The 27,955-nt window shown below is 44.5% G+C and overlaps 1 protein-coding gene across 1 annotated transcript in view; it reads right to left on the bottom strand.

The window, feature by feature from the left end:
• Positions 1–27,955, bottom strand: part of epha10 (EPH receptor A10) — a 510,644-nt gene that overhangs the window by 36,081 nt on the left and 446,608 nt on the right. Inside the window, exons 10-11 of the mRNA XM_078423327.1 lie at positions 6,800–6,925; positions 3,944–4,129 (exon numbers count right to left, since the gene is read on the bottom strand). Coding sequence (XP_078279453.1) covers positions 3,944–4,129; positions 6,800–6,925 — 312 coding nt within the window. The remainder of the gene's footprint in view (positions 1–3,943; positions 4,130–6,799; positions 6,926–27,955) is intronic.

The raw sequence follows: 27,955 nt of genomic DNA, 5'->3' as shown, positions 1-27,955 counted from the left end.
AAGTCAGCATGGATGTGAAGGGGCAATTGCCTGTTTCTGTGCGATGAAACTCGAAGACTCCAGAATCTAAGGCTATACTTCACTCTGTCCATCGAAATGTTATGCAAGTCTCCATCTCTGGTCACTGATGAACAACTTTGGCACAGTGCATCTCAGCCAGGTGTTCTGGCTGGCAGTCACCCCACCTTACACAGGACATGGCAAAATTACTTTCATGCTTCCCCGAGTAATTACAAATGAAAGGCTACTGAACTGGCTGAAAAAACATTTTGGAATTATTTGAATTAAAAAAGGGCAGCGTACAAATTATTTCCTGAATAAGCATTAGAGTCATTCAGCACAGAAGCAGGCACTTCAACCCAACGCGTTCATGACAACTAAGATGCCCCATCTAAGCTAGTCCCATTTGCCATATTTGGCCCATATGCCTCTGAACCTTCCCTGCCCATGTACCCGTCGAAGTGCCTTTCAAATGCTGGTGATCGATTGTACCTGCCCCAACTACCTCCTCTGGCAACTCCTTCCACATTCCCACCATATTCTGAGTGAAAAAAATATCCCTCAGGTTCCTATTAGGCCTTTCCCCTCTCATCTTAAGCCTACGTAGGGCTCTTGATTCCCCTACCCTGCGAAAAAAGACTCTGTATCATTATTGTTTGTCCTTAATTGTCTTCCTTCTCGGCCAGAACTGGTGATATGCTTTAGCAACTTATTTCTTTTTCGCCCAAGTGACCAACATGAATTGTGAAACTATTAACACTGCAAGGATTGCCAGTGGAGTTTTCAGGCCTAAAAAAACAGCAGTCTACTGTGTAAAAGAATAAAATCGTAAAAAAGGAGGTCAATAGACAATAGACAATAGGTGCAGGAGTAGGCCATTCGGCCTTTTGAGCCAGCACCGCCATTCAATGTGATCATGGCTGATCATTCTCATTAGGTCAAATGCCTCTGAGGCAAAGTGATTGTATCTGTCTCCATCCACCTGGCAGTGCACTCCAGATATCAACCACTCTCTCTGCAAAAAAAACTTACACCTAACAGCCCCCTCTGTTGGAGGGCCATGATTTATAGTCTTTGTCAGAGCACTCTGAGGAAGAGGAATGCTTGAGTGCCTGTGTGTAATCTGTTCAGGTTAATATTGTAAACAAACAAAGTGAGAAAACTGTATTAAAGATGGCATGAATCTTTGTTCGGCGAACAGACCAGTTTGACTGTTCCCATCGGCCATTGTGTTTGACGCTCTTAAATAAAGCCGTGATTGCCTTTTCCGATCTTTGTGGTGTGTTTTAAAGTTTCTCTTTAACATTAGCTCGTGCAAAAATGTCAACAAGAAAATTATGATAATCAGAATAATGTTAAGAATGTTATTATCAGCATTCTTCATAGCGATGGAGGGGGAATATAAAAGTATATTGCCCTATCTCTTGTTGTAAAAGTGTTGCAGGAAACATTGTGGTATTCCAATGTGTCATTAATTTCCTTTAAAACCTGCTAAGGACAGTTTATTGAGTGGCTACATGTATTTAATATGGGTAGCAATTAGTGATATTTAACTATTCAATTTAACTAATTGACTGACTTTTTCTCCTTTCCTATCCCATGGGGGAATTAATTTTTTTCTGTCCTAATTGAACAATGGTGCTGTGTTGTTCGATAATTCAATATTTACAACCATTAACCTCCCCTTTCTAAGTTCCCAATTCCAACTACCTTGCCCCATGGAGATACAGAACCTCCATCTTGTCATTTCATCCAAAGGAATCTCAGAGGATGGGTTGTGTCCCAATAGTCAATAGTCCTGGCATCATCAATAGTCTGGCATCATAAATCATCTCTCAAAAGCCACGACCATTTGGAGCTGAATAATTACCATTTCATGTTGGAAGACATGGACCGAGTTGGAGGGAAAATTACAATTATATTTATTTTGGTGCTTTTAAAAATGTTCCCAAGTACTTTATATTGCAGGGAGCACATTTGAGATACAATCATTATTGTAGCAGACAACACAGGAGCCAATCTGCACTCAACATAAATAACAATGGCAAAAGAAGGGGACTAAGTAGGAAGAGATTTTGCCCCCACGTTTTGCATATTTGCATCATTTACTACATCTTGAGTTTGAGTTTTGAGTTTAGTTTATTGTCACGTGTACTGAGGAGTGAAAAGCTTTTGTTGCATGCTATACAGTCAGCGGAGAGACAATACACAATTACAATCGATCCGTCGATACATTATAAAGGAAAGAACATAAATAACGTTTAGTGCAAGGTAAAGTCCAGTAATGTCTGATCAAAGGGTCCAAGGGTCTCCAATGAGGTATAAGAAAATAACTGCAGATGCTGGTACAAATCGATTTATTCACAAAAAGCTGGAGTAACTCAGCAGGTCAGGCAGCATCTCGGGAGAGAAGGAATGGGTGACGTTTCGGGTCGAGACCCTTCCTAATGAGGTAGATGGTAGCTCTGGACTGCTCTATCGTGATGATAGGATGGTTCCGTTGCCTGATAACAGCTGGGAAGAAACTGCCTCTGAATCTGGAGGTGTACGTTTTCACACTTCTGTACCTCTTGCTTGATGGACAACGGAAGAAGAGGGAGTGGCCAGGGTGCGACTCATCCTTGATTATGCTGCTGGCCTTGCCGAGGCAGTGCGAGGTGTAAATGGAAGGGAGGTTGGTTCGTGTGATGGTCTGGGCTGCGTCCATATTAAACACTTCTTGGAGCAATTAGGATGCTACAATTATCATTCTAAAGCTGGTACCTTGGAAATACATCAAGAGTAATTCATCCCTAACCACTCTCTTTGCCCCTTTCAGCAATCTCTGACCTTTATTTCCACATGACCACACAATTCAATTTATGAAAATGATAATGATAATGCAGCAAAGCAGCACATGTATTCAAAGCTAAGAGGGACCAATTAGGAAACTCCGTTCAGTTTACCGTGTACCGAGGTACAATGAAAAGCTTTTGTTGTGTGCTAACCAGTCAGTAGAAAGACAATACATGATTGCAATCGATCCATTTACATGATAAGGGAAAAACGGTTAGTGCAAGGTAAAGCCAGCAAAGTCTGATCAAGGATAGTCCGAGGGTCACCAAAGAGGGAGATAGTACTTAAGCACTGCTCTCTGGTTGTGGTAGGATGATTCAGTTGCCTGAAAACAGCTGGGAAGAAACTGTCCCTGCATCTGTCAGTGTGCGTTTTCACACTTCTATACTTTAGGGGAGACAACCCAAATGTTTAGGGGTTGGGGGGCAACTCAAGATGCATAAGGCTTTCGAGATGCAGGGATATAGACTAAGAATAGCAAAGGCAAAGGCAAAAAGTGTGTAGGAAGGGACTGCAGATGCTGGTTTACACCGAAGATAGACACAAAATGCTGGGGTAACTCAGCGGGACAGGCAGCATCTCTGGAGAGAATGATAGCTGACGGTTTGGGTTGGGACCCTTCATCAGTCTGAAGAAGGGTGTCGACCCAAATCGTCACCTATTCCTTTTCACCAGGGATGCTGCCTGACCCACTGAGTCACTCCAGCATTTTGTGTCGAGAGCCAGACAAAAAGGTGCATCTGGGGAGAACAGGAGCATGGGGGCTGAGGCACAACATCGCCATTGCAGGAGACAAGGAAACATTTTGTTCAACAGCGGTAAATCCCGTGAAACAGTTGTGTACGCACATACAGGATATATTTAGATAGCGACTTAATTTACCCAGCGCAAGGAGAAAAACATACAACAAAACCATCAGCCAATTAATTATTCAAATAACTCGATTCTAACATTTCTATCGCTAAATAGATATAATGCAGGAAAACTGGCCAACGTTTCAACTGAAGGTTTATTTTCTTTTTTTTATAATTTGCAGATTTAGTTTCAGGTATGTACCTAGTGGCTGAAAATGCTGTGATAATAACTTCACTCGCTGGGCCATGCTTACCTCTCGTGATGACTCCTTCGAGACGGATGACGTTTGAGTGGTCAAACTGCCCCATTATACTTGCTTCTGACAGGAAGGTGCGCTTCTGTTTCTCTGAGCAGCCGACCTTCAGAGTCTTGATGGCCACAGGGAGCTCCCTCTTACTAGGCAGCTTCAGGCATCCTTTGCAAACCTCCCCGAACTCTCCTGCAAGAGACAGCGAGCACAGTTACGTGACCACACCTGCCTCTCTTCCTCATGTAGACACAGTAACTTGTAGCTACATCTTAGTGGGGCCTTCTTGTGCTTGTTTTTATTAAGATAATTACCATTGAGATAATAATCTGCCTCCTTGTTTTTGCCGCCAAAGTGGATAACCTCACATTTATCTACATTATACTGCATCTGCCCACTCACTCAACCTGTCCAAGTCACCCTGCAACCTCCTAACATCCTCTTCGCAGTTCTCACTGCCACCCAGCTTTGTGTCATCCGCAAACTTGCTAGTGTTACTTCTAATTCCAGCATCTGCAGTTTCCTACACTTATCAAGTTTCAATTTGTGGTGCTCTGGGAGAGAAATATTCCACCTCCCTTTCACAGAGAAATATCCCCTCATGTTCAAAACACACAAATAAAATGCAACAAGGAGAAGATTGGAACTAATTATGTGAAGAACTTACAGATGTGTTTTTTTTTTAACCTGGCTTATTTTGAAATCACACTGATGTGAACAGGTACATTTTATGTGCACAGCTAGAATTCTGATTTAAGTAGGATTAGACTGAATTTAAAATGTATGAGAACTATAAATGAACTGGACTTATATATAGAAATATTCACAGCTTGGAGTGTCGTGGTATTTTGTGTGGGTTTCAGTAAACAAAATAGTCCCAATGGGGTTCCTTTCCTACTGTGGTTTCGGTGTGTTTTCAAAAGGTAATTGGTATACATCAAGTGATATTACCAACACAAGCATCTGGCAGTAATCCCTGGTCCATTATCACAGTAACTATCTGGATGTCCATTAATTTGTCTGCTGAAATCCTTGCAATTTACAGAGCTGCAAACCGTTGAATGCAGTGCAGGCAAATTTGTCTACGAGACATTATGGGGTACACAATTCTAAACTCTGAAAGCTAAGAAGCTTTCTAAACAATATCAGTACTCAAAAAATTCAGAGGCACTGCCTGCACTTACTAATGATAGGGCCGCTTCTTCACAGCACCAGAGACCCCGTGGTTCGATCCTGACTGTGTGGAGTTTACACATTCACCCTATGACCGTATGGGTTTCCTCCGTGTACTCTGGTTTCCTCCCCATTTCCCAAAATCTGCGCGGGTTTGTAGGTTAATTGGCCCTCTGCAAATTGCGCTCAATGTGTAAGGAGTTGATGTGAGTGTGGTATAACGTGGACCTCAGTGAGAGGGTGGTCGACGCTCAGCGTGGATTTGCTATCTCTCTCGATGACATGGATGTTCTGCATTGGTTCTCATGGCCGACAGATTCTTTTGCCATTTATCTTCGGGTTTTCCTGTATTTATTAGCCACATAGTCACACAACATGGAAACAGGCCCTTCAGCCCAACACGTCAATGTCGACCGAGAAGCCCCATCTAATCTAATCCCATTCACCCACGTTTTACCCATATGCCTCTGAGCCGTTCCTTTCCATGTAACAGTCCAAATGTCTTTTAAATTTAGTTTCGTTTAGAGATACAGTGCGGGAAACAGGCCCTTCGGTCCACCGAGTCCGTGCTGACCAGCTGTCTTCGCACACTAACACTATCCTACACACACTCGGAACAATTTACCATTTAAACCAAGCCAATTTGCCCACAAACCTCTGCGTCTTTGAGAGGAAACCGGAGCGCCTGGAGAAAACCCACGCAGGGTACGGAGAGAGTGTACAAATTCCTGAAGACAGCACCAGCAGTCAGGATCGAACCTGGGTTTTCGACACAGTAAGGCAGCAACTCTACCGCTGCGCCACCCTGCCATTTTGCTATTGTACCTGCCTCAATTTCCTCTGGCAGCTTGTTCCATATACCCACCACCACCCTCTGTGCGAAAAAGTTGCCACTGAGATTCAAATTAAATCTCCCCCCCCTTACTTTTATTGATGTAGCAGCAATTTAGTTCTAAATTTCAATACTCTTAAATACTTCCTGCTGAGGTGAAGGTAGTTTTGGGAACTGAGGTCTCTGGGAGCATTAGCATTTTCAGGTAGTGTGCAGTTTTGGTCTCCAAATTTGAGATAGCACTTTCTTGCTATTGAGGGAGTGCAGCGTAGGTTTACTAGGTTAATTCCCGGAATGGCGGGACCGTCATATGTTGAAAGACTGGAGCGACTAGGCTTGTATACACTGGAATTTAGGATGAGAGTGGAGCTTATTGAAACATAAGATTATTAAGGGATTGGACATGCTAGAGGCAGGAAACATGTTCCAAATGTTGGGGGAGTCCAGAACCAGGGGCCACAGTTTAAGAATAAGGGGTAGGCCATTTAGAACGGAGATGAGGAAAATCCTTTTTACTCAGAGAGTTGTAAATCTGTGGAATTCTCTGCCTCAGAAGGCAGTGGAGGCCAATACTCTGGATGATTTCAGGAGAGAGCTTGATAGAGCTCTTAATGATAGCAGAGTCAGGGGGTATGGGGAGAAGGCAGGAATGGGGTACTGATTGTGAATGATCAGCCATGATCACATTGAATGGTGGTGCTGGGCCGAATGGCCTACTCCTGCACCTATTGTCTATTGTCACTTTACTTGTGACCTTACTCTAGGATACACTCAGTACAATTGCCGATGTTTCTCCACCACAGCAATGATCATTGCTCCATATCTCTGTGATCTTTGTGTAATTAAATATCCAATACCTCCTCCGATGACTCGCTCAATCTTGATGCAGGAAAGGTCCAGTTCCTTGGCAAACAGGTGCACTGCTTGAACAGGATCATCACAGGTGTCTGGGTCAATGTAGGTTCTTCGACTTGGGATCTTAACTGGAATGGAAAGATAATGCAGTAAATGTATCAGGAAGGAACTGCAGATGCTGGTTTACACCGAAGACAGACACAAAAGGCTGGAGTAACTCAGCGGGACGGGCAGCATCGCTGGAGGGAAGGAATGGGCGACCTTCTCTCCAGCGATGCTGCCTGCCCCGCTGAGTTACTCCAGCATTTTGTGTCTCTCTTCGAAAATGCAGTAAAGACAAGAACCCAACATCATCAAAATACAGCAGCAGGTTGCCACAGGGATCTCAACTGAGATAAGGGAATCCAATTTGTCCTCCTTAAGTACCAATCTAAACACAATCTTACCCACACGGGAAATCCTCATTTGCCCATTTTATCTTACAATCTGTACTGGATTTCACGTGAATGCGGCAGAAGAACACCTGAAAGATGCTAAAGCATCTTGGACGATGAACGTCCTCAACCATTATCAATCCTGAAGAGTTCTCCATTGATGCCTGTGACATCTTGTGACCATACATACGTGTTGAACGTTAATTCGTTGGCTGTGAAAAGACGATAATGGAAATAAAGACAGAAAGTGCTGGAGTACTTGGAGTCAATGTAGGTTCTTGGAGCAGTTGGATAGCTGATGTTTCGAGTCGGCACCCATCTTCAGACTGTTAGTGGCATGAGAATGTGACCTTGCAATCTTTAGCATTCTGGGCACATACTGTTCTCATTGCAGAGTGCCTTCCATCCTTCCATCCCTCCCTCCCTCCCCTCTCTCCTAAATGAGTAGCCAAATTTTGTGTAGTTTTCGCTTTAGGTTTATTATTGTCACATGTGACAATTGGCACAGTGAAAAGCTTTTGTTTGCGAGTCATATAATCAAATCAGATGATACTACACACGAATACAATCAAATCAAACACAAGTACAAAAGGCAGGGTAGAGAGAAAGATGCCAGAGTGCAGAACATTGTACCACAACAGCTTTTAGTTTTAGTTTTAGGTTTAGAGACACAGCATGGAAACAGGCCCTTCGGCCCACCAAGTCCGCGTTGATCAACGATCACTCATATACTGGTTCTATCCAACATACCAGGGACAATTTACGGAAGCCAATTAACCCACATACTCGCACGCCTTTAGAATGTGGGAGGAAACCGAAGATCCTGGAGGTGATCCAGGTGGCGGCAGGGACAACGTGCAAATTCCGTTGAGACAGCACCCATAGTCAGGATCGAACCCGGGTCCCTGGCACTGTAAGGCGGCTACACTGCCACTGTGCCACCGTGCCGCCCTGTTCCAGAGACAAAATCCAAAGGCTGCAATGTGGCAGGTTGGAAATTCGTGACTGTACCCTAGCTTATGGCAGGACCGATCAGAAGCCTGAATACAGAGGGGAAGAAGCTGTTCCTGAGTCCGGTGGTACGTGCTTTCAAACTTGTGTACCTCCTGCCCCAACGGGACCGGGGAGCCGAAGGAATAATCGGGGTGAAAAAGGTCCTTAATTATGCAACAAATCATCCTCCAACATTTCCGTCACCTCTAACGGGACCCCACTACTGGTCACATCTTCCCATCTCCTCCCCTTTCTGCGTTCCGCAGAGACCGTTCCCTCCGTAACTCCCTGGTCCACTCGTCCCTTCCTACCCAAACCACCCCCTCCCCGGGCACTTTCCCCTGCAACCGCAGGAGATGCAACACCTGTCCCTTTACCTCCCCCCTCAACTCCATCCAAGGACCCAAACAGTCTTTCCAGGTGAGACAGAGGTTCACCTGCACCTCCTCCAACCTCATCTATTGTATCCGCTACTCTAGATGTCAATTTCTCTACATCGGCGAGACCAAACGCAGGCTCGACGATTGCTTCGCTCAACACCTTCGCTCAGTCTGCCTTAACCAACCTGATCTCCCGGTGGCTGAGCACTTCAACTCCCCCTCCCACTCAGAGTCTGACCTTTCTGTCATGGGCCTCCTCCAGTGCCATAGTGAGGCCCACCAGAAATTGGAGGAACAGCACCTCATATTTCGCTTGGGCAGCTTGCAGCCCAGTGGTATGAACATTGACTTCTCCAACTTTAGATAGTTCCTCTGTCTCTCTCTTTCCCCCCCCTCCCCCTTCCCAGATCTCCCTCTATCTTCCTGTCTCCACCTATATCCTTCCTTTGTCCGGCCCCCTGATATCAGTCTGAAGAAGGGTCTCGACCCGAAACGTCACCCATTCTCTCTCTCCTAGATGTTGCCTGACCTGCTCCAGCATTTGTGATACCTCCTTAATTATGTTGGTTGCTCTTCCCGAGACAGTGAGAAGTGTAGATGGAGGTGATAATGGGGGAACTGGTCTGTGTATTTCCATCATGAGAAGAAAATAGCTGCTGTGTACGTACAGAGGATATCTTTACTTGAGGGTATTGATTCACAAAATGCTGGAATAACTCAGCAGGTCAGGCAGCATCTCAGGAGAGAAGGAATGGGTGACGTTTTGGGTCGAGACCCTTCTTCAGATTCTACTTCCTGAGATGCTGCCTGACCTGCTGAGTTACTCCAGCATTTTGTGAATAAATACCTTTGATTTGTACCAGCATCTGCAGTTATTTTCTTATATTATATCTTTACTTGAGGGATACATGTTCCTGATTATTACTTCTCCATCTATTTCTATCCAGTTTATATTTAATATGCTAATTTTTGGATTGTTCACTTGGAGGGGAATGAACACGGGTGATTATTTATTTCACCTCAGCACTGTTGACACAAAAATGGTTTGAAGCACACACACCTGAAATTGTTTCAGTAAATCATCCAAGGAGATCTGCCCGACATGAAGATATCATAAAAAACTAAGTTGACGGAAAAGATTATTGATATGGTATAAAGACACATCTATAATGTTCCCTGTAACGATTTTATCCCAGAGGTGTATTCATTACAAATGCCAAATACAGTTACAAGTGCCAAAAATAAATAAGTCTTCAGGGCACAATTAGGTCGTTGGCCCATCGAGTCTAGTCGTCATTCAATCACGGCTGATTTATCTTTCTCTCTCAACCAAATTCTCCCGCCTTCTCCCCGAGACACCCTCAATTGCTTTCAAGAGAGAGGTAGATAGAGCTCTTAAGGATAGTGGAGTCAGGGGGTATGGGGATTAAGCAGGAACGGGGTACTGATTGAGAATGATCAGCCATGATCACATTGAATGGTGGTGCTGGCTCGAAGGGCTGAATGGCCTCCTCCTGCACCTATTGTCACCAATCAAGTTACCTGTCGATCTCCGCTTTAAATATACCCAAATGCTTTGACCTCCACAGCTGTCTGCAGCAATGAAATCCACAGATTCACCACCCAAATGGCACAAGCAAAAGTTTTCTACACTCAGCAGGAATGCTCCCACATTTAAATCAGTCTGAAGAAGGATCCCAACATGAAATGTCACCGAGCCATGTTTCTCAGGGATGCTGCCTGACCCAGTGAGTTCCTCCAGCACTTTGTGTCTGATTTTGTAAATGATCTTTATCCCCACTTCAACTCAACCTCACTTGCATATCATTTAGCATAATCGGAAATCGGAAATAAAACAGAATTTGGAAACACTCAGCAGGTCAGGCAGCTTCTATGGAGAGAGAAACAAAGTTAATGTTTCAGCTCGAAGATATCACAAAATGCTGGAGTAACTCAGCAGGTCAGGCAGCATCTTGGAGAGAAGGAATGGGTGACGTTTCGGGTCGAGACCCTTCTTCAGACTGATGAACTTTCATGCTGCTTCATTGACCTGTAATGTTAAGTCGTTCCTCTCTCCGCAGATGCTGCCTGACAGGCCCAGTATTTCTCGTTTTATTTTGATGAACACAAGTGCTTTCATGAAGCAGGCTGCATTTTGCAGCATAATTAAAACAAATTGTTCTGCAAAAACATATATTTTAGTAGATCATGTTCTCTAGAGATGCTGCCTGACCTGCTGAGTGACTCCAGCACTTTGTGTCGTTTTTTGTAAATTGGCATCTACTGATCCTTGTTTCTACATCCTTCTCTATAAATAGATGGAGTTTGGTTAAGGATGATGGAAATATTTTTAAACACAAAGAAAGCAGTTCTAATCAAACAACTTTCTGTGGGTTTTAAAGGATGGAACTATTTTAAACATATACATGGGACTCAGAACAATATAGCACAGTTGCTGCCTTAGGGCATCAGAGACCTGGGTTCGATCCTGACTATGGGTGCTGTCGTGCTGACATTTGTATGGTCTCCCTGTGACCCAGGTGGGTTTTCTCCGGGTTCTCCAGTTTCCTCCCACATTCCAAAGACGTAGGTTAATTGGCTTCAGTAAAATTGCAGGATCGTGCTAGTGTACTAAATGGGTCAGTAGGATCGCTGGGCCGTGCGGACTCGGTGGGCCTGTTTCCACACAGTATCTCTAAAGTCTAAAGTCACAGGAGCAGGCCCTTCGGCCCACAATGTCTATGTTGTTTCATGATTCCAAGTTAAACTAAGTTCTTGGCAACAATGTTAAATTCCTTAAATTCTCTCTGCCCTTTCCGCCACCCCTCTTCCTCTTCATCTTAAAATTCGTTGCACCTCCTATTTTTCCCCACTTAAAATGAATGGGAATTGCCCTGAAATATTATCTCTGTTTCCCTCACCTCGGATGCCAATTGTCTTGCTGAGTATTTATCCTTTTTTGCTTTGAGCAAAGAAATTGAGCAAATTCAATCTGTGTTGGAAAATCAGTATTTCGGTTTAAACCAGCACCTGCAGTTCTTTCCTACACTGTGTTGGACATAATCTGTGCATAACATAATAGTTTTTTAATCAGTTATTGTATTCGCTAATTTATGCTGAAATCAGTGCAATTGAACCAAAACAATTTAACAATCTACAGGCCAATTAACCCTACAAACCCACACACGTCTTTGAGACATGGGAAGAAACCGGAGCACCTGAAGTAAACCCACGGGATCACAATCTTCAATGTAATATATTAAACAGGGCAGCACAATGGTGTAGCTGGGAGAGCCTCTGCCTCGTAGTGCCAGAGGCCTGGGTTCGAACTTCACATCAGGTGCTGTCTGTGTGGAGTTTGCACAGTCTCCCTGTGATCCCGTGGGTTTCCTTCAGGTGCTCCGGTTTCCTCCCAAGTCCCAAAGACGTGTGTGGGTTAATTGGCCTGTAGAATCGTTAAATTGTCCCTAATGTTTGCGAAAGTGGGATAGCATGTAGGATATCATAGAACTCTTGTGAATGAATGGGTGACCGATAGTTGCCGTGGACCCAATAGGCCAGTTTCCTTGCTGTATCTGTAAACTAAACCAAATGTAATAAAAACAGTGAATACTGTAAGTATATAAAATTATGAGGGGCAAAGGTAAGGTGGATGGTCAAACCCTTTTACCCAGCGTGGAAACGCCAACCGCACGAGGCCGTATCTTCAAGATAAGAGGGGCAAAAGTTAAAGGAGATGCGCGGTGCAAGTTTGTTTACACAGAATGGTGGGCGAATGGAACGTGCTACCAGGTTTGGTGATGGAGGCAGATATGATAGTGGCGTTTAAGAATCGTTTAGATAGGCACATAGATATGCAGGGAATGGAGCAATATGGATCTTGTGCAGGAAGACGTGATTGATTTTAGTTGGCATCAGGTTCGCCACTGACATTGTGGGCTGAAGGGCCTGTCCCTGTGCTGTATTGTTCTATGTTCTGTGGTAAAGGGGAATACAAATAATAACGTTTGCCACATAGGATACCAATAACTGATTTGCCACATAGGATACCAATAACTGATTTCCTCTCCACACTTCATACTGATGAGACATCAATATGGCAGCACTCTTTTACATAAAGGAATCCACATGACAATTGGAAGAAAGAGGTCATATGTATCTCTGTCCTGAGGTCTGCCACTATGGCAGACACACAGAGAAACACACTTATTTAGTACTTTGCCAAAGAACGTTGAACGCGTGAGGTTTAGCTTGTTTTCAAATTCAATATGAAGCACTTCCCAACGCCTGGGTTGACCTCTACACCATTTTCCAAATGACTGCATTGAATCAATGACCACAAACAGCACTGGTACTGAAATATAGTGATAAATGTGGACATTAAAACAAATGCAAGTCTCATAATTCTGAAACAATACAATAAGGTCTAGCTAAAAACTTTAACAGCAGGTGTCAATGCTTGTTTGCATCAGATCATAAATGATCATCAGATTTGTCTCCTTGATGTAATTTATGACCAGTCACTGCTTGGGAATGCCCGACATTAAGCTCAGCAAACTAGCTACAAACAGTCTGGATTGAGTCAGTTAAGAGCCTGTCCCACTTAGGCGATTTTAAGGCGACTGCCGGTGACTAGGCTGTCGCCGAACGTTTGCCGGGGTGTCGCGAGCATGATCGTAAGGAGTCTTCAACGAATCGTAGCGGATCTCGGCACGTCGCGGAAAAATTTACCTGCTAGAAATTTCTCGGCGACAGCTGGCTTGTCGCCAGGTATCGTAGCTTATTGCGGGCGCTGTCTGTCGCACGCTGTCCCCAGGTTTGCTAGGTTGTCGCAGATGCATTTAGAAGCACGTAATATTAAATTACGAAAAGGCATTTGAAGATACCAGAAGATAGTTTTGTTTAACCAATTTATTTACCGACAGGACGTTTGACGGGTAGATTGGAGGCGACAGTTTGACGGTCAGGTAAGCATGGGAATTTTGCGATGTTTCCGAAGACGGTGTAATCTCTTAGCCAGGTGCTAGTTTCACAAAAAAAGTAACTTGTATCGACCTGACTCAGCATTGTCGTGGTCATTGTCATAGGGTAAAAGAAAACTTTGGCGATCTGCTACGACTTTGACAGTCGCCGGCAGTCGCCTTAAAAATCGCTTAACTGAGACAGGCCCTTTAGATTCATCAGACTCAGAAATGGAAAGGACTCGAATGCAGGCTCACCGAGAAGTACTGAAGAAAATCCAAAATCCAAATGCGATTGAAAGATATACTGATTTTGGATGATCAGCCATGATCATATTGAATGGTGGTGCTGGCTCAAAGGGCCAAATAGCCTACTCCTGCACCTAGTTTCTATTTTCTATTTTCTATATAGACCTGGAACCGACTGAACTCAGAACTCAGAACTGCTATCGAACCGACAGAATGCAGAACGGATTAGTCGGCACCCAATTGGTGATGATCTCAGGTATTGATACCAAGTGATAGATTAGGGGAGCGGATTAAATGCAGGTGTAACTCCTCATAGCTCAGGGTAGGAGTGTGGATAGAGTCTCAAGTGTCTGGAGGCACAGCAAGTGTGACAGTTTAGTTTAGTTTAGAGATACAGCGTGGAAACAGACCCTTCGCCACACCGATTCCGCGCTGCCCAGCGATCACCCGATACACGAGCATTATCCTACACACTAGGGACAATGCACAATTTTACCAATGCCAATTAACCTACAAAGTTGTCCGTCTTTGGAGTGTGGGAGGAAACTGGAGATCCCGCAGAAAACCCACCCGGTCACGGGGAGAACGTCCGAACTCCACACAGACAGCACCCCGAGTCAGGAGCGAACCCGGGTCTCTGGGACTGTAAGGCAGCAACTCTACCTCTGTGTGGAAAGGAAGTTAGTTAGGAAACCCAACTTCAGAGGTGCAGGAGAAAAAGGGGAAAATTAGCAAAGAAAAGAGGAAGCACAAGGAACATTTGTTGACAATGCAGGCTATGAGATTCACCGTTCAGTGTCGTGTGGTTGCTTAAAAGAAAATCATTATGTGAGAAAATAAAGGGAGATGTGCACGGGCAGTGAACGGTAACTTATTTGATAAGCCTGACCAACTCTCTTCATCACGTCTTACAAAGCAATCTTTTTATTTATCAGTGGAGGAAAGAATTGCAGATGCTGGTGTAAATCGAAGGCAGACACAAAATGCAGGAGTAACTCAGCGGGTCAACATGGGGGGGGCAGGTTGTGGTGGAGACGCCCCTCAAAGTCAGCGAAGGTATTCCACACCAGTGGGCCCCATGAGTGGCAAGGGTGGGGGGTAGTTTTTGTGTAATTGGTGTATTGAATATCTGTATTGAATGTATGTATAGCCTCCGAGAATGTCGGATGGAGTTTTGGAAGGAACATGTTTTGTATATAATTATTTCTTGAATAAAGTGTTTTTTGATAATAAAAAAAAGGGTCAGGCAGCATCTCGGGAGAGAAGGAATGGGTGACGTTTCGGGTCGGGACCCTTCTTCAGACTGATGTCAGGGGAGGGGGCGGGACGATTTCTCGAAGGGTCTCAACCCGAAACGTCACCCATTCCTTCTCTCCCGAGATGCTGCCTGACCCGCTGAGTTACTCCAGCATTTTGTGTCGACCTTCCTTTTAATTATCAGTGTGCCTTTAGAATTCATCTCTGGCACTGAAGGACTGAATCTGCCTGATACCCACTCTTCCTGTCGATGCCCAAAAGCTGCATTGTGGCCCAAGAGAAGTCATAAAGATCCTGTTACCTTCTTACTTTTAAAGACGCCAATAAAACCGTTTTTTTGGGGGGGGGTGAAGAGAGGCAGAGAGTATTCTGTCGAAACTTCTGCCCACAACTGCACCAGTCCGGATAGGTCGAAGCTTTGCAAAAAATGGGCAATGTGTTCATTGGTCTAAATAATCTTCTTCTTTGTGCAAAACTAAACTAAACATATTAAATTGTGGAGTGTTCAAAATGGGACTGAATGATTTTGTTTCTTACTAGACCAAGTGGACCCGTTGGGCCTAAACATCTCCTGCATTGCTGCAGCACCCTCTCCTCTCCCCCTCCCACCCCATCTCCATCCTTCCCCTACCCCCCCTCTCCCCTTTCCCCCCTCCCTCCTCCGCTCCCCTTCACCTCCACCTCCCCCCATCCTCCCCCCCAACCCCCTCCCTTCCTGCCCCCCTCCCCTCCCCCTCCCTCCTCCCCTCCCCATTCCCCTCCCCCCCACTCCATCCCCCTGAACCCCCTTATCCTCCCTCCTTCCTCCCCCCTCCCTCCCTTCCTCCCTCCCTTCTTAGGAGATAGATTTAAACTTTAAAGTGTGAATAACTTAAAAAAGATAACACCGATTTCAATGAAACTTCTTCCATTAGCACCAAAGTGCTAATTACCTTACTGGACTGAGTAAGATGGGCCTAAAATTGTCGCGCTGTGGTGTACCATTTTGGCTGTAGTTCAGAAACAAACAAACAAACAAACGAGAGTTTTAGTATTTAGATATTCTTAAGCACTGTGATCATGCCATAGACTACAATGCGGAAACAGGCCCTTCGGCCCACCGTGTCCGCACCGCCCATCGATCCCCGCACATTAACACTATCCTACACCCACAAGGGACAATTTTTACATTTACACCAAGCCAATTAACCTGCAAACCTGTACGTCTTTGGAGTGCGGGAGGAAACCGAAGATCTCGGAGAAAACCCACGCAGGTCACGGGGAGAACGTACAGACTCCGTACAGACTGCACCCGTGTTCGGGATCGAACCCGAGTCTCCGGCACTGCATTCGCTGTAAGGCAGCAACTCCACCGCTACTCCACCGTGACCGCCACATCTCTGGTTCACATAGAGTTTAAGTGTTAAATTTGATCTATGTGCCAATTGGAATTCTGCCATTAGCTTTCAGACAGGCAGCTTCTTTCTTAGCATGACCCCACATGACACATGATAAGGCTTGCTGAGTTATGTCAAAATATTATGGCGTAACGTCTGGTATAACGTTCCTTAACCCTCTGTATTGATTTTGGCGAACCAATGCAATGCCATTGCTTTCATCTCTCTCCTTTAACTGTGGTGCATAGGTCAATGCTCCAATCACATCATCCACACCTCATACAATCAATCTTTGGATAACAGTGCAATCAATGCGCAGATCAGCAAATGGCAGTGGTGTAATGGAAGGTGTTTCATTCAGAACCAAATCAAATCACAATGATCGCAAGGGGGCCAAAACAAACGACTCTTTATTTGTTTATCGCCTGTTATTAATTCAGCAACATTTTGCAGCATCTAGCGGCACGGTGGCGCAGCGGCAGAGTTGCTGCCTTACAGCGAATGCAACGCCGGAGACTCAGGTTCGATCCTGACTACGGGCGCCGTCTGTACGGAGTTTGTACGTTCTCCCCGTGGCCTGCATGGGTTTTCTCCGAGATCTTCGGTTTCCTCCCGCACTCCAAAGACGTACAGGTATGTAGGTTAATTGACTGGGTAAATGTAAAAAATGTCCCTAGTGTGTGTAGGATAGTGTTAGTGTGCGGGGATCGCTGGGCGGCGCAGACCCGGTGGGCCGAAGGGCCTGTTTCCGCGCTGTATCTCTAAAAATCTAAATCTAGTTAAGATGCTTTTAAAAATGGACTGAACCATCGCTTGACTTAAAAAAAAATCCTTCCCACCGTCCTGTCTCAATGAGTCCAATTAAGATCAGCATTGCAACACCACCAAGTGAATGTGCAAAGAGACGGTGCCCAGTTTTGATTTTCAATAAACAAGTTTCTCAGGCTTCTTACATGAAACAAAAGTTCTTATTCCAAGGTAACACGCTGCTTAAACTTAAAGAGTCGTGGAATCATAGAAACAGGCCCTTCGACCCAACTCGCCCACACCGACCAACATGTCCCATCTACACTAGCCTCGTGCTTGGTCCATATCCCTCCAAACCTGTCCTATCCTATCCACGTCCCTGTCTCCTATGTTTCTTAAACCTTGCAATAGTACCTGCCTCAACTACCTCCTCCGGCAGCTCGTTCCATACACCCACCACCCTTTGTTCTAAAATAAACGCAATTAATTCATCCCTTAATCTTCTGTATTCTGTACAAGGTTAGTTTATGTAATCTCACCCATTAACACAATTATTGATAACATTCTGGTGAATATCTGTGTTCCCTTTTATAATCAAGTCCTCTGGTTATAACAGAAATGTGACGTCCAAATTCTGACTGTGTTAGTTGACCGAACACATTTGAAATCTCTAAATCATATATATAACATATAACATATAACAACTACAGCATGGAAACAGGCCTGTCCGGCCCTACCAGTCCACGCCGACCATTCTCCCTGACCTAGTCTCATCTACCTGCACTCAGACCATAACCCTCTAATCCCCTCTTATCCATATACCTATCCAATTTACTCTTAAATAATAAAATCGAGCCGGCCTCCACCACTTCCACCGGAAGCCCATTCCATACAGCCACAACCCTCTGAGTAAAGAAGTTCCCCCTCATGTTACCCCTAAACCTTTGTCCCTCAATTCTGAAGCTATGTCCCCTTGTTGGAATCTTCCCCACTCTCAAAGGGAAAAGCCTACCCACGTCAACTCTGTCCGTCCCTCTCAAAATTTTAAAAACCTCTATCAAGTCCCCCCTCAACCTTCTACGCTCCAAAGAATAAAGACCCAACCTGTTCAACCTCTCTCTGTAGCCTAAGTGCTGAAACCCAGGCAACATTCTAGTAAATCTCCTCTGTACCCTCTCCATTTTGTCGACATCCTTCCTATAAATGTAAATGTAAATCGTTTTACATTTGTTCTGAATATGTATTCATTTGAAAAAAAAACCTCAAATATATCTCATTTTGGTCCAACTGCATGATTTCCACCGGAGCACAGCTTTGTCCAGTTTCTCAATCCATAAATGGATACTTCTATATTACATTTCATGGCTCCAATCTTTGTATCATTGACATATTTTGATTGTGTTTTTGAAGTTATTAATAAGTATAATTTATAATTTCGGTTCCAGCACATTTCCCGATGGATCATTCCCAGGCATCCCTTTCACTTTCTGGGTGCACTCATTTCCCCTCATCCTTTTTCCATTACCCAAGCCAATCTACTAACCAGGTCAATAATTTCCGTTCAATCCCATGAACTTCAATTATAGCTCATGGTCTCTTCTGAGGGACCGTGTCGAATGCATTTTGACAGACCATATAAATTAAATCCATAGATATTTCCCTGTGTGTTGCTTTTACCTCTTCAAAATTTCAATTAGGTTTGGAACACATGGCTCACACTTTACAATTTCACATTAGCTTTCACTCAGCAGTTTAAAATGCTTCAAGTGCTCAATCACTCTGTCCGTAATTATAGATTTCAGTACATATTTAACTAATTGGTCTACAGTTTCTTGATTTCTCTTTCCCACACTTCTTATATCAAGAATGTAGACGCTGGTTTACAAAGAGAGGACTCAAAGTGCTGGAGTAACTCTGTGGGTCAAGTCAAGTCCATTTTATCTGTACAGCACATTTAAACACAACCCATGTTGACCAAAGTGCTGTACATCAGTGCAGGTACTAAAAAGAACATACAATGGCACACAAACCTAACAACACAATAGACAATAGACAATAGGTGCAGTAGTAGGCCATTCGGCCCTTCGAGCCAGCACCACCATTCAATGTGATCATTCTCAATCAGTACCCCGTTCCTGCCTTCTCCCCATACCTCCTGACTCCGCTATCCTTAAGAGCTCTATCTAGCTCTCTCTTGAATGCATTCATAGAATTGGCCTCCACTGCCTTCTGAGGCAGAGAATTCCACAGATTTACAACTCTCTGACTGAAAAAGTTTTTCCTCATCTCCGTTCTAAATGGCCTACCCCTTATTCTTAAACTGTGGCCCCCTGGTTCTGGACTCCCCCAACATTGGGAACATGTTTCCTTCCTCTAACGTGTCCAATCCCTTAATAATCTTATATGTTTCGATAAGAACACATACATAAACAGTTCACAGCGCCCCCTCAGAGGGCCTCAAACACTAGGGAATAGAAGTAAGTTTTGAGCCTGGACAATGGAGTCGATGGAGGGGGCAGCTCTGATGGGGAGAGGGTTGCTGTTCCACAGTCTAGGAGCTGCAACTGCAAAAGTGCGGTCACCCCTGAGCATAAGCCTAGACCATGGGACAGTCAGTAGCCCCAAGTCGGCCGACCTGAGGGACCTGGAGTTTGAGTGATGGGTTAGAAGATTTTTGATAAAGGGGGGGGGAGGGGCAAGCCCGTTCAGGGCTTTGTATGCAAATAGGAGGTGCTTGAAATCGATTCTGTACCGTACTGGGTCAGGCAACATCTCTGGAGAGCTTGGATAGGCGATGTTTCAGGTCAGGATTCTTCTTGAGACTGAAGATGGGTCCCGAGCCGAACCTCCAGAGAACATGTATAAGTGATGATTCTGTTCATGACCCGTCTTCAGTGTTAAGAAGGGTCACCACCCGAAACGTCACCTATCGATGTTCTCCAGTGATGCTGCCTGACCTGCCGAATTACTCCAGCACTTTGTTCATAAGTGACATTAGGCCATTCGGCCCACCAAGTCTACTCCAACATTCAATCATGGCTGATCTATCTTTTCCTCTCAACCCCATGTGTTCCACATGAGATTTTCTTCCAACTTTAAAAAACTAGATTTGCAGTTTTCCAATCTAAAGGAATAATTCCAATCTATAGGAAGAACATGGCTAAACCATCGACAATGTCCTCATACGTCCCCTTACGTTTTGCATTAACTTTTGCAGCTCCTGCTATCTATACACTAAAACTCTCGTTTGTTTGTTTGTTTGTTTGTTTGTTTGTTCCTGAACTAAAACAAAACGGTACACGATAGCGTGACAATTTTAGGCCCACCTTACTCACCATCATCCCTTTGGTGCTAATGGAAGAAGTTTCATTGAAATCGATGTCATATTTTTAAAGTTATTCACATTTTAAAGTTTAAATCTATCTCCTAGGGAGGGAGGGGGGAGGGAGGGATGGAGGGGGGAGGAGGGGAGGTGGAGGGAGGGAGGTGGAAGGGGGATAAGGGGGGTTGAGGAGTATGGAGTGGGGGGTGGGGAAGGGGAGAAGTGGGGGTGGAGGGAGGGGATGGCGGGTGAGGGGAGGAGGGAGGGTGAGGGGAGGGGGGGGAAAGGGGGGAGGGGGAGGGGGGAGGGAGGGAGGGGGAGAGGGAGAGGGGAGGGGGGAGTGGTGAGGGGGTAGTGGGGGAGGAGAGGGTGCTGCACCAATGCAGGAGAGGTTGGGGCCCAACGGGTCCACTTGGTCTAGTCCTACATATATTATCTCTACTTCTCACAGAGCTCTCCAAGTATCCTATTCTTTGTATGAGTACAACGCCCTCTCGTTTGATGTTATGCTGCTGCCCACCTTTATCTGCAGTGGTTAGCAGCCCTCTTTTCTCCTGGGGCTGTGTATTTGAATATCACCAATTACAGAAGACAAAATAAACTAATTTAGAGGAACAGGATAAATGTATTAAATGTCAGCCTGGTTTGAAAAAAAAAAAAGATTAAATAGAGAGCTGTTTCATTACTGATGCAATTTTGTTTAGCTATTTATAATGACATCTCATTAATTACTCATCAAGCTGCGGTGACAGGTCTGATGCGCGGTGTATAATGGCGCTGAGATGTGGAATCGCAGAGGCTTAACACCTCGATGGCATCGTCCATAATACCAGAGCGAAGAGCCACTGGCTGTTCAACATCCTTGTTGGGATGTGAGAAGGATTTGTGCAACGAGTGAAGCTCGGTCACTCATGCACCAATACCTTTAGTTTAGACCGATGATAGACATAGGACAGTACAGTACAGTTTAGGAGCAGGCCCCTCAACAACCTGTGTTTGTGTCAAACATGGGCGGCACGGTAGCGCAGCGGTAGAGTTGCTGCTTTACAGCGAATGCAGCGCCGGAGACACAGGTTCGATCCTGACTACGGGTGCTGCACTGTAAGGAGTTTGTACGTCCTCCCCGTGACCTGCGTGGGTTTTCTCCGAGATCTTCGGTTTCCTCCCACACTCCAAAGACGTACAGGTATGTAGGTTAATTGGCTGGGTAAATGTAAAAATTGTCCCTAGTGGGTGTAGGATAGTGTTAGTGTACGGGGATCACTGGGCGGCACGGACTTGGAGGGCCGAAAAGGCCTGTTTCCGGCTGTAGATATATGATATGATATGATGATAACCAAGATTAACTGGAGAGAAGGAATGGGTGATGTTAAGGGTCTCGACCCGAAACGGCACCCGTTCCTTCTCTCCAGAGATGCCGCCTGACCCGCTGAGTTACTCCAGCTTTTTTGTGTCGATCTGCAGTCTCTTGTTTCTCCTTTTGCCGTGAAGGTGTTGTGCCTTAGTTGTTGATCTTTAATAGAAGTTCATTCCTTGGACCGGCTATGCTGAGTGGATTCTAAAACTGCTTATACTTCATTATCAACTCTTATCTTTGTTGTGCACAATACTGGAAAGTACACGAGCGAGAGTCGGAGACAGTATTTAAATTTGAAAAGATTAATCTGTCAGCTTAAATTCCCCGTGGAACGAGAACTATTTAAAATAAACCAATGTGCTGATTCAGCGCAATTCTAAAACAACAGGAAGCTCATCACTGATGAAAGCATGGTCCAGGTTACCAGACTTTTGTCTAATCAATAGTTCAACCATCTTTTACACCAGAATAGGGCTCAAGATGGAATTGAACTAACTACAAAGTAATAGGAAAAGACACAAAATGCTGGAGTAACTCAGCGGGTCAGGCATCAGGTAGAAACAAGGAACTGCAGATGCTGGTTTACACCAGAGATAGACACGGAGTGCTGGAGTAACTCAGCGGATCAGGCAGCATCTCTGGAGAGAAAGAATGGGTGTCCTTTCGGTTTGGGACCAGGCACATCTCTGGCTAACATGGATTGGTGATATTTTGGATCAGGACCCTTTTCTCAGACTGTGAGGTATTGCTTTGTTTCTGCTGAGTAATAGGAATGGAACATCAGATGGTAATAATAGGATCATTCCCAGAGTAGCCACATGGTGTGTTTATAATCGCACTTCATAAATTCACAAGTTATAGGAGCAGAATTAGTTCATTCAGCCCATCAAGTTTACTCCGCCATTCAATCATGGCTGATCGATCTCTCCCACCTGACCCCGTTCTCCTGCTTTCTCCCCATAACCCCTGACACCCGCAATAATCAAGACTCTATCAATCTCCACCTTACAAATATCCATTGACGGCCTCGACAGCCTTCTGTAGCAATGAATTCCACAGATTCACCACCCTGAAGAAGAGTCTCGACCCAAAACGTCACCCATTCCGTCTGTCCCGAGATGCTGCCTGACCTGCTGAGTTACTCCAGCATTTTGTGAATAAATACCTTCGATTTGTACCAGCATCTGCTGTTATTTTCTTATACCCTCTGACTAAAGCAACTCCTCCTCATCTCTTTCTAAAGGTACGTCCTTTTAGTCACTTCTGCTGAGGCAAGGAGGCTGCAGCTGATGTCGTGCAGAAGTCACGCTGCAAGGCACGGGAGCTGTCCTGTCATTTGAAGACCATGTAACTTTCTATTTCCAGTCAATCATTCACAAAGACTTTGAACATGCCTTTTTAAAGAGGGTAAATTGATTCTTGATTAAACGTTGGAAAATGCAACGTTGGAATGTTGGCAGCACAGTGGTGCAGCAGTAGAGTTTCTGCCTCACAGCACCAGAGACCCAGGTTCAATCCTGACTACGGGTGTTGTCTCCACGCAGTTTGGACGATCTCCCTTGTGACCACGTGGGTTTCTCCGGGTGCTCCGGTTTCCTCCCACATTGCAAAGGCGTGCAGGTTTGTAGGTTAATTGGCTTTGATAAAGTGTGTGGGATAGTGCTAGTGGGTAATGTGATCATTGGTTGGCATGGACTCGGTGGACCGAAGTGACTGTTTCCATGCTGCATCTCTAAAATCTAAGGTCTAAATATTCCCCTTGTTCATTAACATTGGATAAATGTGTGTTTTCTCTGGATAATTGATGAGCCCTTCGGCCCATCAAGTACATACCGACCGTTATACCCAGTTATATCAACCTTGCCTTCATTCCATTTTTATGTTCCCATTAAATGGCCCAGATTTTGACACTCGCTGGAGAGTACCACCATTTTCAGTGATCAATTGAACTGCAATGCTGCACATTTTGTGGGAGGTGCAAGGAAACCGTGTTGAAAGACTGGAGCGACTAGGCTTGTTTGTATACACTGGAATTTAGAAGGATGAGAGGGGATCTTATCGAAACGTATAAGATTATTAAGGGGTTGGACACGTTAGAGGCAGGAAACATGTTCCCAATGTTGGGGGAGTCCAGATGAAGGGGCCACAGTTTAAGAATAAGGGGTAGGCCATTTAGAACTGAGATGAGGAAAAACTTTTTCAGTCAGAGAGTTGTGAATCTGTGGAATTCTCTGCCTCAGAAGGCAGTGGAGGCCAATTCTCTGAATGCATTCAAGAGAGAGCTAGATAGAGCTCTTAAGGATAGCAGAGTCAGGGGGTATGGGGAGAAGGCAGGAACGGGGTACTGATTGAGAATGATCAGCCATGATCACATTGAATGGCGGTGCTGGCTCGAAGGGCCGAATGGCCTCCTCCTGCACCTATTGTCTATTGTCTATCTTGGAGGAAACGCAGGTGGTCAAAGGGTGAACGTGCAAACTCCGCAAAACAAGCAAAAAGCACGCAGCAAAAGCTTTTCACTGCACCTCGGCACACGTGACAATACGCCAAACTGAACTAAAACGCCACACAGAACCAACGCAGCACGAGAAGTACAAATTTATCCCAGGTCAAAGAAGCTGTGAGGTAGCAGCTCCACTAGTTGCAATAGTCTAGCCGACCCAAATGCAAGAAATCAGAGCAGGAGCAGAACATAAAGCACCTTGGATTTTCCATACTAGATAATAAGATTAAGGATGAAGTTTTACCTTGTATCCACTTTCATGCCCTTTACTCCATATCCTTTCAAATGTAACATTGCCAACCTTGAATATGTTCAAACGTTAGGGTGGAGGAAATTCAAAAGATCAGAAGCCATCAAAAGTAAACGAAGGTATCGGAAAAAAACTGCAGATGCTGGTTAAAATCGAAGGTAGACACACAATGCTGGAGTAACTCAGCGGGTCATGCAGCATCTCGGGAGAGAAGGAATGTGTGACATTTCGGGAATGCCTCTTTGTTTTAAATCTAGAGTGCACAGGCTTCAGGCAGCAGGGAAGAGATTTAAGAGGGACCTCAGGGGCCCTTTTCACCCAGAAAGTAGTCCATATCTGGAATGAACTGCCAGAGGAAGTTATAGAAGATGATACAATTACGACCTTCAAAATACATTTGGACAGATATATGGATAGGAAGGGTTTAGAAGGTTATGGGCCACGTGCGTGTAAATAAGACTGCCAATTCTTCTGCATGGACAAGGTGGGCTGATGGGCCTCTTTCCATGCTATACAGATCTGCGACTTTAGGCTTGCAAAAGGCCCACATGCATCTTGGGAGATCTGTGGAATTCTCTGCCTCAGAAGGCAGTGGAGGCCAATTCTCTGAATGCATTCAAGAGAGAGCTAGATAGAGCTTTTAGAGATAGTGGAGTCAGGGGGTATGGGGAGAAGGCAGGAACGGGGTACTGATTGAGAATGATCAGCCATAATCACATTGAATGGTGGTGCTGGCTCGAAGGGCTGAATGGCCTACTCCTGCACCTATTGTCTATTGTCTATTGCATCACTGGCTTAATAATTAATCTAAATGCCTTTGCATCTTGTTTTCCATCTCACTATTTATGTCCTATTCTTAATTTATTGTCACATATATTTATTGTCAGTTATATACTGGGGCACAGTGAAAAGCTAATGTTGCATGCTATCCAGTCAGCGGAAAGACAGTACATGATTACAATCGAGCCATTCGCAGCCATTCCTAGCCTTGTATTGTTGTGAACTTACACTGGGCTCCTGATTCAAATCATTGGACTTGGAGCGACTGTGCTTGTATACACTGGAATTTAGAAGGATGAGAGCGGATCTTATTGAAACATATAAGATTATTAAGGGATTGGACACGCTAGAGGCAGGAAACATGTTCTCAATGTTGGGGGAGTCCAGAACCAGGGGCCACAGTTTAAGAATAAGGGGTAGGCCATTTAGAACGGAGATGAGGAAAAACCTTTTCACTCAGAGAGTTGTAAATCTGTGGAATTCTCTGCCTCAGAGGGCAGTGGAGGCCAATTCTCTGGATGCTTTCAAAAGAGATTTAGATAGAGCTCTTAATGATAGCAGAGTCAGGGGGTATGGGGAGAGGGCAGGAATGGGGTACTGATTGTGGATGATCAGCTATGATCATATTGAATGGCGGTGCTGGCTCGAAGGGCCGAATGGCGTACTCCTGCATCTATTGTCTATTGATAAGGATGGTAAATAGCTAAGAAGCAAGCACTTATTCCCATGATAATCCACTAATTGTGGCCTGTCTTTAAAAATCAGATAATGTATTCCTACACTTTACTCCAAGCATCATGAGCTAAGCTCGTGAGTTGCACATATGGGTAATCGATGGAACAGCAAGTAATTGATTCCTGTGCTCCTCCTTGGAGGGAAGTTGGGGGGTTGAATGGGGAATGACACCACCCTGTGTGTGACCGACAAGGACATTGTACCATAGAAGCAAGGCAAACTCACACCGCAATGTCCCTGCTTGAGTTTCTGAAGTTTCCCGTAATAATTTGAATCATATTTCACTCCAGGGCTCAAAGAAAAATCATTTTGATTACAAAGTAATGAAAACAAAACCAGGGTGGTGTGTTTGAATTTCTTGGCAATGGCTTTCCATGTGGGCTGAAAAGACAGGAGCAGATGGACAGGAGCATCTGACTCTGCAAACCTGCTCCAACACGCCATAAGATCACGGCTGATCTGATCTTGGCCTCTGCCATTCTACTGCCTACTCCACATAACCTTTGCAGCCAGCACCATCAGAGACGCACAACACACTGGCCACACTCTCTTTTCACTCCTGCCATCGGGAAGAAGTAGATAGAGGAGGCTGAGAACTGGCACATGCAGGTTCAGGAGCAACTTCTTCCCGACAGCCATAAGGCTATTCAATGCTACTACCTCAAATAAACTCTGAACTACAAAGATTAGGGAGCATTGCTTTTGTCTTTTTGCACTACTATTCTTTATGGTTCGTTTTATGTTATGAATGTATATATATAAACATAGCACAAAAAGTAAGGAAATTTGTGTTTGGTAGATTATTTCTTTGTTGTAACAATGCTTCTTGGCAATAAATCTTATACCGTTGGAAAGCCTGTTTATTTCCCTTTTAAATGGTGCCACATTTGTAAGGAACATGCATTTGTGGGATGAGCAGCAGAGCTGAGTATATGGGTTGCGCCCATTAAAAATTTGCCAAATCTTCTCTGCCAATGCCAATCAGCTTATTCTGCTGTTGCTATTGACTCTTGTTTTGAGCTTCTGGTACCCCCAGGTGCTGACAAGAATGGGGTGGCATCCCACAACAGTGTGTGACCAGGCTGGTGACCAGCATGAGGAGGAGGTGCCAGGCTGTTATGGCTGTGTATGGTTCTTCCACACGCTACTGTGGCTCCTGTTTATTAAATGAATAATTGTTAAATTGCCAATATGTCTTGTTTCTTCAGACTTCAATCATCCAATCCACCAAACAACACCGAACAAGAGTCAATGGCAGAATAAGCTGTTTGGCATTGGCAGAGAAGATTTGGCAAATTTTTCATGGGCGCAACCCATATACTCAGCTCTGCTGCTCATCCCACAAATGCATGTTCCTTACAAATGTGGCACCATTTAAAAGGGAAATAAACAGGCTTTCCAACGGTATAAGATTTATTGCCAAGAAGCATTGTTACAACAAAGAAATAATCTACCAAACACAAATTTCCTTACTTTTTGTGCTATGTTTATATATATATATATATACTATATTATATATATATATGTGTGTGTATATATAGGTGTGTGTGTGTGTGTGTGTGTGTGTGTGTGTATATTTGTATATGTGTGTGTATATTTGTGTATATGTGCGTGAATATATATATTCTCTTTCTTTCTCAATTCCAATGAGCACAGCCTCCAAAATGCTTAACTTTCATTCACAATTCCTTCATCCTAGAAATCTGTCATCTGCTTCCTCTGCAGATATATCCTCCTTAAATAAGCTGGGATAAAAAAAACCACACAGCACACCAGGCAGAGTCTCCGCAAAACCCTGAAGTGCCTTCTTACAG

The sequence above is a fragment of the Rhinoraja longicauda genome, chromosome 27 (assembly GCF_053455715.1).
Source record: "Rhinoraja longicauda isolate Sanriku21f chromosome 27, sRhiLon1.1, whole genome shotgun sequence".
NCBI lineage: Eukaryota > Metazoa > Chordata > Chondrichthyes > Rajiformes > Arhynchobatidae > Rhinoraja > Rhinoraja longicauda.
The sequence above is the reverse complement of the archived record's forward strand: the minus strand, read 5'-3'. Positions and strand labels throughout refer to the sequence as shown.